The sequence below is a fragment of the Neomonachus schauinslandi genome, chromosome 7 (assembly GCF_002201575.2).
Source record: "Neomonachus schauinslandi chromosome 7, ASM220157v2, whole genome shotgun sequence".
NCBI lineage: Eukaryota > Metazoa > Chordata > Mammalia > Carnivora > Phocidae > Neomonachus > Neomonachus schauinslandi.
The window spans coordinates 149,967,604-149,983,126 of NC_058409.1; the positions used below are offsets into that span (position 1 = coordinate 149,967,604).

The following is a 15,523-nucleotide window of genomic DNA, read 5'->3' on the forward strand; positions in this document are numbered from 1 at the left end:
GGGGGGGTGCCTCTTCTCCCCCCTGCCCCCCCCCCCCCCATGCTCTATCTCATTCTCTCTCTCAGTAAAAAAAAATCTTAAAAAAAAAAAAAAAAAAAAAGCAACTTGCTTGTCAGGAGTCTGTTTTCCTCCCCTGAGGTGTCTGGGAGGCGTCAGACAGGAGTAACGGGAATGTGGGATGTGCTGGAAGGTCTGTCCTCTGACCAGCCCGCCCCATTCGAGAGCTGTGGGAGGCAGTGCAGGGGGCAGGGGAAGCAGTGAGTCTGGGGTCGGCCTCTGCCTGGCCACTGTAGCCTTGACCAGGGCCAGTTACTGACTTCTCTGAGCGCCGAGAGACAGAGGCAGGAACGGCAGGTGCATTCGGTGTTCAGCACAGCTGCCCACGTCCACAGAGACCGGTCTGTGAAAGCCAGCACTTGGGATTTCAGTAAGTCCTGGCAGGTGGGTGTCAGTTCTAGTACTTCTAAGCTAAAATTAGTTTGAAGCAGCGTCACTTATAAAGATACTTGGGGGTAGTCTGCCCTGTGTGTTTACGTGAGAAACCTAACAGGCACATAGTTGGAAAACAGTCCTTTCTTTTGTTTTAGGACAGTTAATGTTTCTGTACCAAAGAAAACTAGAAACAACGGGACGTTGTATGCCTACATCTTTCTCCATCATGCTGGTATCCTGCCGTGGCATGATGGGAAGCAGGTGCACCTGGTGAGCCCTCTGACTACCTACATGGTCCCCAAACCGGAAGAGGTCAATCTGCTCACTGGGGAATCTGCTACGCAGGTGAGTGCATGAGGTCACTGGCCCGATGAAGCCTGCACTCTCCCCTTGGAATTCACACACACGTTTCTGCACATGCAGCTTGTGTCTGGAGCTGCAGTGACCACTGGAAAGTGAAGCAGTTTGATGTAATGGGCATACATATCTATCCTACAGCTGAACCAGTTCTCTTGGGTTTGCAGACAGATTTTATCCCAAGTTAGTTACATGCAATTTAAGTAATCCAGTGATAGATTTCTTCTCAGGCCGTGAGCCCTCTCACGCTCCAGGGAGCATGTGTGCCCCCCAGCGGGGTGTGGGGGCGTCCCTTCTGCAAAGCTCAGCTGCAGGCTTCACTTGCAGCTGGGAGACTCACTGCACTGTGCATAGGGTAGGACGACTCTTCGGTATTTACCTTGTTCACAATCTTGAAAGAGGGACTTGTATGGGAAACATTTTTGTATCCATAGAAAACTTCGTGTACAAGGAAACTGGAAATCTCTTAGGTGGTTACTAATGAAGCTATGGATAAAGCAAAGGAATTGTGGTATTTGAGTCTACGTAGGCTGGAAGGTGAGGTCATTTATAAACGAGAAATATGGTAGCTTTCCAGGAAGTATCTGTGAGCCCGCTGCATGCTGTGTCCCCTTGGAAAGACGCCTTCAGTTCCTTTTTTTGGGGACAGTATGGCTCTGCCTCTCAGGGCCTTCCTGGGGTGTCAGTGAGGTGGTGGATCTTAGAGGTGTGAAGGGGTCTCTGGAATGTACAAATGCCAAATAAACATTTGCCGTTAGTATTATTTGGAAAAGTGTTTTTAAATTAAGCTACTGTAGCTGAACCACATCTGTTTAGGTGGGAGGTACGTGAAATGATCCTGTAACATAGAATGTGTCAATTAGATCTGGAAGATTTTCCTGGCAGTCATAGCTTCTTGGCTGAATATAGCTCACTCCAGGACTGATGCCCAACCCTGACATCTGTCCTCCAGATGACTTGACAGACCTGGTCTGGGAGCTGCGTCGTTGCCAGCCACAGGGCTGTTAGTTCCAAGTGCCTACACCTCCTGCAAATGTCCCAGGACTCCCCCTTCTCAGAATCCCTGACAAGTGGGTCAACCCAGGCTGAAGACGTGAAGCGGGAGTCAGTGTTGCAAAGTAGCGATCCTCTGGCTCGTATTGAGAGGAGGAAGAGAGGGGTGTCACTCTGGTGGAGCGGGCAGCTGTGGGTCCCCCCATACTCTGCCAGGCGCTGCTTCGTGGTCTTGCTGTGTCAGTACGTGGTGGTGGTTCCCTAGACTGGGCCCGGGGACAGTGCCCCTCCCCCCAGCACCGGGCTTTTCCTGCTGAGTCACTCCTTTAGCAGCAGATAGAATCAGAGAAGAAGCCACCAAGTGCCCTGGACGACCCTGTTTCTCACTGGAGACCAAGACTAACACTGAATGTGATGGTGGATGACTTCGTCTTCGACGGGGCCTCCTTGCCTGCCGATGTGCATCGGTACATGAAGATGTAAGTGCTCCTGGTCCCATCGGGGAGGAGGCAGAAATGGTGCTCCGCGGGGGCGTGTTTACTTGCCCAGCCTCCAGCGTAGCTCGTGCTCTCCTTGAGCTGGCGTGGGGGGTGGGGGATGCCTGTGGGAGCAGATGGGCCACCGCTGCATCCCTGAGCCACCCCGTGATAAGAGGCCCAGAAGGGCCTGCAGGACTGCCTGGAGCACCCCAGCCTTGTCCCTCCGCTCTCGACGTCTTGTGATTGAGATTGCCACCAGCGTGTGAGGCTGTGTCATGCTGACCTTTGTCTTGTCTGCGTAATGGTTACTTCCATTAGGACTCCCGTGTTTTGCTTTAACTCGACTTGCCTTCGTTAACTTAAAAAGGGGTCTTTAGATTGTTACGTTAGCATCGTGAGTTAACCGTAAATGTTAAAATTGGTTAATCAACTTAGACTGCCCTGCATCTCCATTCTTTGGGGAGTCCACTATTAGATTAAGATCTGATACCGATGGTCATGCAGTTCCTAGAAATGGCTGTGATGAGATTTGTTTTCCTTCTTCACGTGTAAGGGTAACTGGTATCATCACAAGTGTTTCTCTTCTTTAAAATTTAAATTTCAGGGGTGCCTGGGTGGCTCAGACGGTTAAGCATCTGCCTTCGGCTGAGGTCATGATCCCAGGGTCCTGGGATCGAGTCCCGCATCGGGCTCCCTGCTTGGCGGGAAGCCTGCTTCTCCCTCTCCCTTTCCCCCTGCTTGTGTTCCCTCTCTCTCTGTCTCTCTCTTTGTCAAATACATTAAAAAAAAAAAAATCTTTAAAAAAAAATAAAATAAAATTTAAATTTCATTCTTGAGTATGCAAAATAGTCACATAATTAGACGCTTAAAAGGTACAGAAGAGTCATGAAAAGCCCCCCTGGCCCCTGCCTCCCCCAAGGTACAGATAGCAGGTGGGTTTTTATTTCTATTTTGACTCTGCATCCCTGGACCATCCGTGTCCAGGCATAGATGGGCTCATCACTCTCTGATGGCCTGGATGGTATTCCACACCGTGGCCACTGGGGTTTCCCTCCCATGACTGTGACTTCAGGGAAGCGCGGCTGGTTAGACCCCTCTGCTTCCGTGGGGAAGGTGTGTCCTGGGATCGTGTGACCAGAGGCACGCGGAGCGCTGGGCGGGATTTCTCTGAGGTACATCCAGCGTCTCCGCTGTGTCTGGTTCGTGTAATGGTGAAAGCATTCACGGTGACTTTGAAAACTGCTTGGCTCCCTCAGGATCCAGCTAGGGAAGACTGTGCACTACCTCCCCATCCTGTTCATTGACCAGCTCAGCAATCGGGTAAAGGACCTCATGGTAAGCATTCCTTCCTCTGGACTGCCGCGGCGCTGCAGGGACTTACCCGCGTGCTTCTGACTTGGCAAGGGGGTGCTCTGGGTTTGCCTCTGACTCCTTCCCCGAGCCCCTGTGCCCTCTGTTGGTGAAAGGATCTGGGAAGGTTCTGTATGGCTGGTACACAGAGCTCGTGGGAGAGCCAAGTGTGGTTCAGAACAGCTCATGAATGTTCCGTTGAACCCTAGTTGTTTGGCTCGAAGGTGCAGAATGGCTCAGGGGGGGTCCTGAGCAAAATGTTCCCTTTAGGGCTGGCCCCACGCGGTGTCACTGTCCCCTTGGAGCCTATAGGCCTCCCCCCCAGGGCCAGGGCTGAGCGTGGAAGCAGAAGGGAACTCACACCCTGCCCTCCAGGGTAGATCGGAGGGTCCGTGAAACACAGCTGACTTTGGGGCAATAATGACAACGTGATGGTTACCGGGGAGGGTCACTTATCTTGCAGCAGGCACCGTGCCAAGCCCTGCTCCCGGGCCTGTGGAGGTATGTCTCCACCGTCTGTGTCATGGGGGTTATTGAGGGTCACGGGTGACGTCTCTGGCCTCACTGGGCACAGCTGGACTGACCGCCCTGCACTGTGGCTCCTGGACATGTCCACGGCATTTGTGGACATTTACCAAGCGGGGGGCCGTGCTCCTCATCGGCACAGAGAGCTCGGGTGCTTGTGGGGTACACGGCAGTGAGCGGGAAAAGAAGCGCTTGACACGCAGCTCCGCCTGCCCCAGCTCGGCCACCTCCTGCTGCCAAGGAGCTCGGAAGTGACGTCACTGCACTGTTGACCCTAACACGCGGGGCGCCGCGCTTCCCTTGGGCGGCCGACCGCGTGCGCAGGGCCCCTGGGCCAGAGTGGCAGTCGCTGGCCCCCCCGGCGTCTCCTGGAGTATGCTGCGGCGCTCTGTGCAGACCTGGGCCACGCCAGCTCCGCTGAAGCGCACGGGCAGTGCTCCGTGGCCCCAGAGCTGCCGAGGTCCCTGCTGCTGAGGGCCTGGTGCTGCTCTGACAGGTGTGAGGGTAGTGGCGGGGAGAGGCTGTGGGGCAGCGTCTGCAGGACACCTGCGCTCCCCCCATTGTCCCGTGTGCTTAGGAGCCTCGTGTGACATGGTGCTGCTCCTCAGATACGAAAAGACGCACACACTACTAGTGCTGTCTGCGCCATCTTCTCGTGACGTTAATGCTTTGTCTCAGAGCTGTTTTCTGGCAAGAGCGCCATCTTTGGGGAATAGCCCGCTCGCTGGGGCTTGGACAGCGGCACCCCTGGGGGTAGGCCTGGCCTGCGCCCACCTGCTCTCATGCCAGTGCCCTGGGGCCTGGTGTCTGGTCAGTCCTGGCGCACTCTGGTTGCTGGGCTGCCGACGTACATGCTCACCGCCAACGGTTTGCTGAGCGAGCGAGGGTCGGTGGAATCGGCCCCGTGTTCATGTGATATGCTGGCACGTGGCGCTCACAGACTCACCGGGCCCCCAGAGGGGTGGGGAGTCAGTGCCCTGTGTGCTGGGGGCCTCCCCCCACGGCACTGCAGCCTGGGAACCTCCAGACCCTGGGACCGCACTCTCCTGCCAGGCGCGGCCTCCGCCCACTCCCAGCAGCTCCTTGCACTTGCACACACCTAGCTCAAGTGTCCCATCTTCCTGAGGCTTTCTCTTGTCCCCGGATGGGCAGGCCTGCCCAGCCCTGCACCCCACACTTCAGTCTCTCTGGAGAGGTGTGGAGGCTCCGCCAGGCCCACGCTCAGCCCATCTGCAACAGCAGGTCCCTGGCGCATCTTGATGCCAGTCACGTCGAGGTGGCGGGGCAGAGGGCCAAGCAGGCATGGGTTCTGAGACACACACAGGGTTTGGGTGGCTGAGAGGACAAGGCTCGTCACTCAGAGAAGCTTTGAGCACTTCATGAGGAGGCCTCCAGGAGGATGGAGGCCAGAGGGGAGGCAGGAACCACCGGGCCAGGGAGGAGACTGTCACTCCGTGGGGCCCAGGTGTGAAGCGTGAGCCTCCGCTTGTGCAGAACAGGATGCGCCGTGGCGTGTGTGCCGTGGCCGTGTGCGTGGCCAGGTGGGCGGGCTCCGGTCCTCGGAAGGGCGCGTTCTCACTGCCCTTCTCCCTGCCAGGTCATAAACCGCTCCACCACCGAGCTGCCCCTCACCGTGTCCTACGACAAGATCTCGCTGGGGAGGCTGCGCTTCTGGATCCACATGCAGGACGCTGTATACTCCCTGCAGCAGTTCGGTGAGGGCAGCAGTGGACCAGGACCGGGGGACGGGCATGACCTTCTGTTCCCGGTTCTCGAAGTGGCCCCTGCCCCTCCTGGTGTGCTGCTTTAACCCAGTTCCCGTCAGAGCGCTGGGCTTTGGCTGTGCATGCCGGGCACCGAGCTTGTCCACTGTGCAGCGATGGGTGCTGCTGACCTCGCTTGCTGACCTCACTTACCCTGCATTGTGGTTCCTCTTCCTTCTCAGGATTTTCAGAGAAAGACGCCGATGAAGTCAAAGGCATTTTTGTTGACACCAACTTGTATTTCTTAGCGTTGACCTTCTTTGTCGCAGCATTTCACGTGAGTGGTCGCTGGGCTGGTGGCTCTGCGGGCACCCTCCATCCTCAGCCAGGGGTCTGCACAGCCTGGCGGACCTGAGGCTTTGAGGTTGTCCTGCCCCAGTTGTCCTTTCTCCCAGTTCAGGAGAGGGGGTCTAGACCTGGGTCCCTGACCCCCTGAAGGACTTGGGGTTTTATCTGCTGGTCTGGGAGGCTGTTTTGGAAAGAAATCCAAAATCTGTGAGGTTCATGGAGGACTTTATAATACAAGTATTTCTCTGTGTAATTCTAGCATGGTGATTTTAATACTAGAAAACCAGTTCTTGCATAGAATTCATTTTTGCACAAAGAGTCTCACACCTGGGGAGGAAAGCTGACCCCCACACAGCCGCGGTGCTGGATTTGAGGTCAGGCTGGGAAGGGGCAGACAAGGTAGGCTGCAGGGCAGGCGTAGGAGCCCTACTGCAGCCCATTCTGACTGCCCAGCTGCAACTTTGCAGAACTGAGCCATGGAACAGTGGTTTTTATCAGAAGGTCCGCATCTGCGAGTGAGCCCGTGTGCTTCTGAGGCAGACACTGCGCACCCTTGTGCTCCGGCTGAGAGCCGGCGGGACCTGGCGAGGGCAGTATGTGGACGTCCCTGTGGGTATGCGGCCCACGATTGCTGTCAGACGCCCTGCAGTTCTGGCGTGGTGGATGGGACACAAGGCCGTGGGCTTCTGTGGTGCCTGGCGACGTCTAGCTGTGTCCTTGGGACCCGGGTCCAGTGCACACCTGCAGTCACTCGGTGAGGAGCAGCTGTAGGAACCACGCGAGGTGCAAATTGCTGTGCTCTTTTCTTTGCAGCTTTTGTTTGATTTCTTGGCATTTAAAAACGACATCAGTTTCTGGAAAAAGAAGAAGAGCATGATTGGAATGTCCACTAAAGCAGGTAGATGCTCTCGGGAGTTTTGGGTATTCCCACGGCATACACTACGGTTGATTGGTGTTTAAGGTTCATTTTGGAACTTGAAGTCTAGGGTCATCTCTGACAGCTGCCGGCTGGGGAGCCTGCTCGTATGGGAGGGGCACCTTTGGATCTTGCGTGCTAACAAGTGGGGGAGGGGCCGTCTCTAGATCCCAGAGAATGTCGGGTAGGCCCGTGACCTCAGAGGACAGAAGGCGATGGAGGCTGCATGCCAGGGCCCGCCTTGGCGTTGACAGACACTGGATCTTGGTGCATGTTGGTGCATCTCAGTCAAAGGGGGCAGTTCTTTTTCTCCCACAGCAATGACATGCCCAGGGGTGGTCTAGGCCACTAGGGTGGCCCCCACATCATCCGTGTCTCAGATTCTTCTGTTCTCTGGTGTCCTCAGAGTGGACGAGGGCCCCCACTGAGTCCTCCTGCCCCCTCCTCTGGCCCTTCCCGGGGAGCGGAGGGCGGGCAGGAGATGCTGTGAGTCCCCAGGGCCGTGCCCATGGCGGCCGCCGGCGCCCTCCCCCCCGCTGGCGCCTGGCAGATGGCTCTGCTCCTTCGGTGGGAAGCACTGAGGAAGCAGCAGGGCCGCGTCAGTGAGCTGCCCTGTCTCATAAAGTAGGGTCTCAAAAGGAGAAAGTACAGCTCTCGAGAGAGAGACTAGTTTATTGCGGAATTGGTGTAGAAATAGGAAAGGGTGATGGGAGTCCCAGGAAGCGAGTCCTAATCCCTGCCCAGAACCCGTCTTGGGGTGCTCTCGGCATGTTAGTGTGTTTGCGAGTGCACCGCGTGCACGTTTCTGTACCCGAGGGGACCTTGCGTTCCACCTGCGGGGCGTTTGCCCAGCCGCCCGCCCCGCTCCGGGTTAGTGGACGGAGGGGGTGAATTACACGAAGCCTCATGTCTGCATGTGGGGGTTGTACGCGTGTGTGAGGCGTTGGGGGATGAGGGCGCGTGCGCAGGGGCCGACAGGTGGGGCTGGGGTGCGTGGGGTGCCGTGAGGACCGGGCGGGGGTGTGAATGGGGCAGGGCCAGCCCCCCACCACAGCGCCCTGCCGCCCCGCCCCCTCCCCAGTGCTCTGGCGCTGCTTCAGCACAGTGGTCGTCTTCCTGTTCCTGCTGGACGAGCAGACGAGCCTGCTGGTGCTGGTCCCTGCAGGCATCGGCACCGCCATCGAGGTGAGTTGCGCGGCAGCCCTTGGCCCTGCACTCAGCACCGCCCCGAGTCTGACACAGGGAGGGCTGTGGGCCCTCCACGGGCGGGGCGGGGCGGGGCGGGCCGCTGAGGCTACAGAAAGCATCCGCCTGTCACAGTCGCCTGCAGGATGTATTTAACCCGCTGGATGCAGAGCCGCCCGGCTTGGGCTGTGCTCGCTGCTGCAGGGAGTCACGGGGGGACGTGGCGTCCAGGAGCGTGGCGCCCTGTGGCAGCCCTGGCTGTGTGGGGCTCAGGAGAGGGATCCTTTGGGGTGGGCAGCTTGGGGCCAGGCCATGAGGACGGTGGTGGGGCTGGGACACAGGGTCAGCAGAGGGGGTGGTGGGCCAGGACGTCCTCCTCTGGCCTCTGGTGCTGCCCTGTCCCAGCCTCAGCCACGGCTGTGGTCCTGTGCCCCTGCCCATGGGTGCTGGCCCACACGGTGGTCAGGTTGGAGACGGCGCTTGGTCTGCCTGTCAGGGAGCGTGGGCAGGGACCCTCCCCGTAGCCACCTGTCACCGTGTGGAAACCCAGCTCAAAAGTGGCTGTGCCGTGCTGGTCCCACCTCAGCGAGGTGGTGAGAAGGGTTGGGTCCCCCGGAGACTGGAAATGGCAGGACTCAGGGCAGAGGCTTGGGACCTCCCAGTGCTGACCAGGAGGAAGGTGCCGGTAAAGCAGGAAGCAGGCGGGGTGGGCTGGGAAGGGGGCTTGGCCTGGAGGAGGACAGCCGGGCTGAGTGCCGGTTCCCTGGGTGCAGAGAGGAGGGGCGGTGTCCACGTGGGCAGAGAGGCTCGCTGGTCGGGCACGCAGGCCGTGAGGCGCGGTCGGGCTGGGCTGGAGGGGCTGAGCGGGCAGACGCTGTGGCCCCTCCCCTTCCAGTGGTGAGTTCTGGGGACTCCTTGGTCCCAGAGCTTAAATGTCTGTTTCTCTTTTTTGCCGTCAGCTGTGGAAAGTGAAAAAAGCCTTGAAGATGACCATTCTTTGGAGAGGCCTGAGACCTGAGTTCCAGGTGGGGGTTTCTGTGTTGTGACTGCGCCCCTCCCCCTCGGCAGCCCACCTTCTCTGCTGCGCCCCGGTCCACCCACGTGACTGTCCCAGAGCGTCTCCCATGTGTCTCCCAGCTGCGCTCTGGTTAGACGCCACAGTCGGGCCAGCGATCCTTCGGCCGCGTGGCTGATCTCCGGCCCAGAGCAGGCCCCCAGCAGACGAGGAGGTGGGAGCACGCGGGTGGAGGCTGGGGCCACCACAGCTCTGCGGTTCCCTTGGTGGGGCCGCCGTCAGATTGTCGGCAGCAGCCAGTGCTGGACCCACATGGGCTTCTCATCGGGGATGGAGCGCGGGCTGCGCTGACGGCCCGACGGGGGCTGGGGGTTGGTGTCAGTTTGAGGTTTGTAGTTGGGCGCTCTGCTTTTGCTGCCGTGATGGACCCGTTCCAGGAGAACCTTGGGGCTCACGGCACCCTGGCTTTCCAGGTTCTCAACCGTCGAGGACAGGAAACTAGGCAGCAGGACGCAGTTTGTCCTGTTCTATAGCTCCTCAGTGACTCCGTCACTGATCTGAGAGCCGCGCGGGGCGCGCAGGGGAAGCGCCGTTGCTCCAGGAGCTGACCGCTTAGAGGCTAGGAGGGGCACCGGCGAGGGGACGTGCTCGCGGGTGTGCTTCTGCCGCACGCGGCACTCGCTCTGGCCCGTGGGGACCTCTCTGGGCCCCTGGGTGGCTCTGAGGGGGCAGGGAGCGATTTGACTGGAGACTGGAGCCCCGGGGTCAGCACCGGGGGTGCGCCTCACGCAGCTGCGGCCAGCTGTCCCTCTGCGGCTCGGGCCGGAGTCAGATGACTGACAGGGCTCTGTTGGATTTTGTGACAGTTCGGCACCTACAGCAAGTCCGAGAGGAAGACGGAGGAGTACGACGCTCAGGTAGGCAGCAGGGGGTAGCTGGGGGCGCGCTGGCGCCCGAGGGCAACGCACCTGCCACTTCAGCTTCCTGACCTGGGGAAGGAGGCTCTGGGGCTTCTCTGCGTCCCGGGCCTTGCAGGGGACCTGTGCCAGGCTGTCCCGGGTGGTCCGTGTGGGTGCTGGGGCGGCACGTTCTGTCGCGAGACTGGTGACCCCTGTGGGGGGCGCGCCGTGCCCTGAGGCCGGCGGCGCTGTCGCAGGCACAGCCGAAGCTGTCACCTGGCTGGGACGTGCCTCCTGCGCGGGGACCGTGCCACACTCTGCTTCGCTGGTGCCTGTTTGGGCCCAGGGAGTATGGGCGTCACAGGAAAGCTCCAGGGAGCGCAGCGGCGGGCCACAGGCCCTGCGGACGCCCCGCCTGCGCGGCTCCGGGCCGGTTTCTGCACCGTTGTCCCCGGCGGGCCCTTCGTTGGTGTGCCGTAGGCCTGTGGGCTGAAAGCGTCCGCATCCCGTCCGGCCTCGCTCCTGGTGCTGCGCGTCCTCCGGGTGCCCGCCATCCCATCACCGTGCACGCCCGCTTCCCTGGAGTCGTGGCTCGTTTGCCCCTTTTGCTTGTCTTCCCCCATTGCACATGGGTTCCTCACGGGGTTGCCTGTTCCCTGGCAGGCCATGAAGTACCTGTCCTACCTGCTCTACCCTCTATGCATCGGGGGCGCCGTCTACTCCCTGCTGAACATCAAGTATAAGAGGTAGGGTGCTGCCCAGCCCCACTACTGCTCATCCGCCTGGGGACGCCCCTCGGTCTCTGTCCCGGGCCACCGCTGTGCCTCGTGCCCCTGCAGCGTGGATGGGGAGGGGGCCTCACCTGGCGGCACCTCAGGACCAAGGACACGGCCTGCAGTGAGGGCGCCGAGGCCGTCCTGCGGTGCCCCCCCCCCCCAGGCCTTCTCCCAAAGCAGCAGGTACAGGGCCACGGGCGTCCACGGCCCTGGGGTCTGGGGTCAGGTCTGGGACGAGGGCGGATGTGTCTGGACAAGGGGAAGCTGGCTAAGGCAGCATGGCCCCTGAGTGCGGACGTGACCCTGAGAGCTGGACCCCAGTGTGGGCTTCATGCTGCCGGCCGCTCTGACGGAGAACCCTGCCAGGGCAGGTCTTGCCGCCACCTGGTGCCTGCGTCCTGGGGGGACGACTATCTGCGCAGGTCCCCCGACCGGCACCTGCTAGTGCCCAGGTGTTTGTGACGTGGTTTCCACGACCACGCTACTAGCCAGCGCCACAGGCACAGGGGGACGGGTGACGCGGGACTTGGCGCGCTGACGCTGGTCTTTCCCTTCCAGCTGGTATTCTTGGCTCATCAACAGCTTCGTCAACGGTGAGTCGTGGGCTTCGGTCCCACCAACAGCATTTCCACAGCTTCCTCGTGGCTCCGGCACGGGGCCCCGTTGGTTTGAGGTTGTGCGGGCGGGGCCTTTGCTGCAGCCCGTGCTCCGTTTGGGGGCCCCCAGATGCCTGGTTTGTCTGCAGGAACCCCACTCAGGCTGCCCCGGCCACAGAGCCCTGAGCTGTGTGTTCTCTCCTCACGAAAACAGCTCAGGGCGGCAGGAAACAACACTGTCTACTACACTTCCTGAGGGCAGACCCAAGCAGCAGGCCCCCGAGCGCAGTGCACCCCCAGGCCCATGAGCCCTGTGCACGGGCCGGGTCCACATTCTGGCAGGGGTGGGTGGGTCGTCTGGCCACTAGGCTGGCCCTGACCGGCCTGGGCTCTCTGCGCAGAGCCCCGTGACAGGCTCCCGCCCGCTGCTCCCACCAGGTGTGATTCCCAGGGGCTGCCGCAGTGCGTGGGCAGGGCCTGAAGCAGGCTGCAGGGGGTGGCGGGAGGGGGCAGCCAGCAGACTGCCCGTAGGTGGGGACGGACGCTGGGCCGCGGGGCATCAGCTCTCCTGCTCAGACACCGCGGCTGTCCCAGCCTGCTCTCTGTCTCCCCAGGGGTGTATGCATTCGGCTTCCTCTTCATGCTGCCCCAGCTCTTTGTGAACTACAAGGTGAGACCGCGGCCCGTCCACGCACCCACCCGTGGTTTCTGCGTGGCCGGCCGCTGATCTGCCGCATCTTTCCTGTCCCCCAGATGAAGTCGGTGGCGCACCTGCCCTGGAAGGCCTTTACCTACAAGGTCAGTGCCCAGCCTGGCGCCTCCTCAGGGCTCACACGCCCATCGGGTGGCACTTCGGGGGGGGGGGGGGGGGGGGCGTGTTCTTTGAGCCGCACGTGCCATGGTGGTGACTTAAGGACAGTGAACTGTCCTACCGGCTGAAGACGTTTTCTTGAATTAAAAGCCACGTTCCTCTTGGTGACACGCATCAGAGCGCAGACCACCACCTGCCCCCAGGGCCCGTGTCCACAGATGCCGTCCGGCTGCCGTGAGGGTGGTCCCCGCGTGGCGCGTCCCACATGGGTGGAGCTTGGGACCGTGGGGCCTCCATGCTTGTTGAGCAGCCTGGACCAGGCCTCAGTAGCGCTGTGCGGTTTTCAGGGGAGATGGGCATGTGCTGTGCTGTTCCGTTTTCTGAGAAGCGGGGACGCCGCCGCGTTCTTGGCCCGTATTTTCAGGGCAGCCCCTGCTGGTCTTCGCAGTCTGTGGAGACCCGGGGTGTGCGCTGCAAGGTGGGCGCCCCAGGGCAGCAGGGCCAGCTCCCCAGGCATCCAGTGTGCTCCTGCACTTGCTTGTTCTCTGCCCTTCTGGTGTCGCTGGGACACCTGCGGTCACACATCATGTCTGCTGAGCGGCAATCTGCCAGCGACGAGGGGGAGCAGGGCCCGTGCGCAGGGCGGGTGTCTTCGGGAGAGCCCGACGGCCCGTGCTCCTACCTTGCCCTGTCCCACCTGGCAGGCGTTCAACACCTTCATCGATGACGTCTTTGCCTTCATCATCACCATGCCCACCTCCCACCGGCTGGCGTGCTTCAGGGACGACGTGGTGTTCCTGGTGTACCTTTACCAGCGATGGTGAGTGTGGCGGACGCCTGTGCTGCTCATCCCATGGGGAGGGAGGTGGTGTGTCTGCGGGAGAGACCATCCTTCTCTCCCAGTTGAGATGAGTTGGTTTGTGTGCAGCTGTGTGGGGCCGGCCGGCCCGCATCTCCCCGCAGTGTGACGCCATTCCTCACCGGCAGGGTCTGGCTGAGCCGGAGGGAGTCCCCGCCCCAGGCCTGTGGGCCTGGCAGGGCAGGGCCGGGTCTCCTGGGGGCGGTGCCCCCACCCGCCTCTGCTTCTGCTCAGCTGCCCTGAGCCTCTGATCTGCCTTGAGCACAGAGCTCCATCCTGATCATAAAAACACACACACAACAACAGGCGGGCACGAGAGGATCCCCGAATCCCTGCCCCGCGGCAGCGTGGGGTCGCTGGGTCCTCACTGCCAGGAGCCGAGCCCCTTCCCAGATGGCAGAGCCCGAGGATGCTCCTGTCCTTGCAGGCTTTATCCTGTGGATAAGAGCAGGGTGAACGAGTTCGGGGAGTCCTACGAGGAGAAGCCCCCGCGGAAGGCCCACGGAGACTGAGTCGCCGCCCAGGCCACGTGGGGTAGGCCGCTGCGCAGCAGAGCTGGGTTGTTGGCTGAGTATTTGGGCTGCTTCTGGTCGAGATCCCTGGACGTTACCTCGTCTGCATTGCCAAAACCTGAACGTTTCCCGTCACCTCCCGAGTCCCTTTGTGCTGTGGTTGAGAAGGGCCCCAGCGGGCAGATAGCCGCCCACACACCAGGCTTTGACCGTGGGCAGTGCGCGCTGTGAGCACTCCAGCGGCTCTTTAAATCCATTCCTTAGAGACTGGGATCAAATGGCTTTTTTCCTTTTTGTTTAAAATTTGACTATTTTAAAAGCTTAATGTACGTATGTTTCTATTTTAAAATAAATTTCTCTGGCTGTAATGTTTTCTTGGTCTGGTATGACGTGGAAGGTGTCTTAGCGGCTTCACTTTTCCTGTTTTTGGAAATGCATGCATGATGCGGGTTCGTTCGTGTGCTTATTGAAGCAGCAAATTTAAAGGCCGCCTCCCAAGCTCTCAAATCACAAGCCTTCCTAAATATCTGGTATTGAATTTGTCACACGGCCACCGCTGGTCCGACAGATGGTGTTTTTCCAGAAATGCCCCAGGTCAGGGCCGAGATGAGCGGAGTGGCGGGACCGGGTGGGAGGCAAGGGCAGGCGCTTGCTCCATGCAGTTACACTCGACACTCCGCTCTCACGGTGTGCAAACATGCAGGTACCGTCAAGGTTTGGGGCTGGTCCCCAGCATCTGCTGTGGAGCTGGCTTTGAATTCCGACTTTCACTGCGGACTCGGGCCCCGCGGTGTCCACGTTGGCCGTGCTGGGCTCCCCCCAGGGTAGAAGGTGGGGCCGACCGCTCTCTGCAGGAGGCCCAGGCTCAGGGAGCACATGCTCCTCCCACCTGTCCCCACTCACACAGGCCACACACGCTGTCACTGTGGTCCATTCACGGCAGAAACCACACGTGTGTGCCTCTCAGCCCGCAGCTTCCGGACCGGGTGTGTGAGCCGCACATGGTGAGCTGAAGGGGAAAGACTGGTTCAGGTGACCCTCCTTCGGTTCCAGCGTGCGGATGCGTCAAGAGCCCCGAAGGGTGCTGCCCTGCAGACTACCCACCCGCCGGACCCACAGAACGTTCGCAGGGTGCGGGCACCTCTGCTCAGCTCGGCCTGGGGGCCACAGCACTGCGGGCGCCGGCTGCACTCTGAGCGAGGACGTCGGGGCGCCCAGTATGTGCGGCGCCCAGGGTGGGCCCGGGAGGGTGAGCGGCGGGGGCCCTGCAGGTCCCAGGACAGCACCACGGAGCGGCTTACGACACAAACGCATCTCGTCCTCCTCTGGTCTCCAGCTTCCGTGTGGGCGGGCAGGTCCCTCAGAGGCTCCGGGCCAGAGCCCTGGCCTCTCCCGGCCTCCGGAGGGGCGGCATCCTTGGCCCGGGGCCCCTGCCTGCACAACCGCCTCTCCCGCCTCTCCCATCCGCCCTCACTCTGCACTCTGGCCTCCTGCGCCTCTCAGGAGAGCCCCTGGGGGGTCAGGTCTGGCCACAGGGCGATCCAGGGTCGTGCCCCCATCTCGAGACCTTCCTGCCGTCACAGCTGCCTGTCCCGGGGCCTGGGGGTTCCACCCGTGCCTCCCGGCTCCCCAGTCTGCCCATTCACCTTTCTATGCCCTACCGTCCAGAGGGGCTTCTGTGCCAGTGTAGACACAGCCCGAACCCTGCGAGGGGAGCACCCCGGTGAGCTTTCACACAGCCCTGTGAGCATGGGGCAGGCGGCTCCC

The 15,523-nt window shown here is 60.8% G+C and overlaps 1 protein-coding gene across 5 annotated transcripts in view; it reads left to right on the top strand.

Annotated features, from left to right (window-relative positions):
- The window catches only part of CLPTM1L (CLPTM1 like), a 15,781-nt gene extending 1,657 nt beyond the window's left edge, over positions 1-14,124 (top strand). Inside the window, exons 3-17 of one of the 5 annotated variants that reach the window (XM_021687082.1) lie at positions 588-777; positions 2,113-2,261; positions 3,518-3,596; positions 5,734-5,851; positions 6,082-6,176; positions 7,001-7,085; positions 8,185-8,288; positions 9,248-9,313; positions 10,170-10,220; positions 10,866-10,948; positions 11,537-11,571; positions 12,189-12,244; positions 12,328-12,372; positions 13,090-13,205; positions 13,672-14,124. In XM_021687082.1, coding sequence (XP_021542757.1) covers positions 588-777; positions 2,113-2,261; positions 3,518-3,596; positions 5,734-5,851; positions 6,082-6,176; positions 7,001-7,085; positions 8,185-8,288; positions 9,248-9,313; positions 10,170-10,220; positions 10,866-10,948; positions 11,537-11,571; positions 12,189-12,244; positions 12,328-12,372; positions 13,090-13,205; positions 13,672-13,756 — 1,357 coding nt within the window. In that variant the 3' untranslated portion in view covers positions 13,757-14,124. Of the gene's footprint in view, positions 1-587; positions 778-2,112; positions 2,262-3,517; positions 3,597-5,733; positions 5,852-6,081; positions 6,177-7,000; positions 7,086-8,184; positions 8,289-9,247; positions 9,314-10,169; positions 10,221-10,865; positions 10,949-11,536; positions 11,909-12,188; positions 12,245-12,327; positions 12,373-13,089; positions 13,206-13,313; positions 13,520-13,671 lie in introns of those variants that run through there. The other 4 variants (XM_021687083.2, XM_021687084.1, XM_044916650.1 and 1 more) reach the window with 4 other exon arrangements.
- The last annotated feature ends 1,399 nt before the right edge of the window (positions 14,125-15,523 follow it).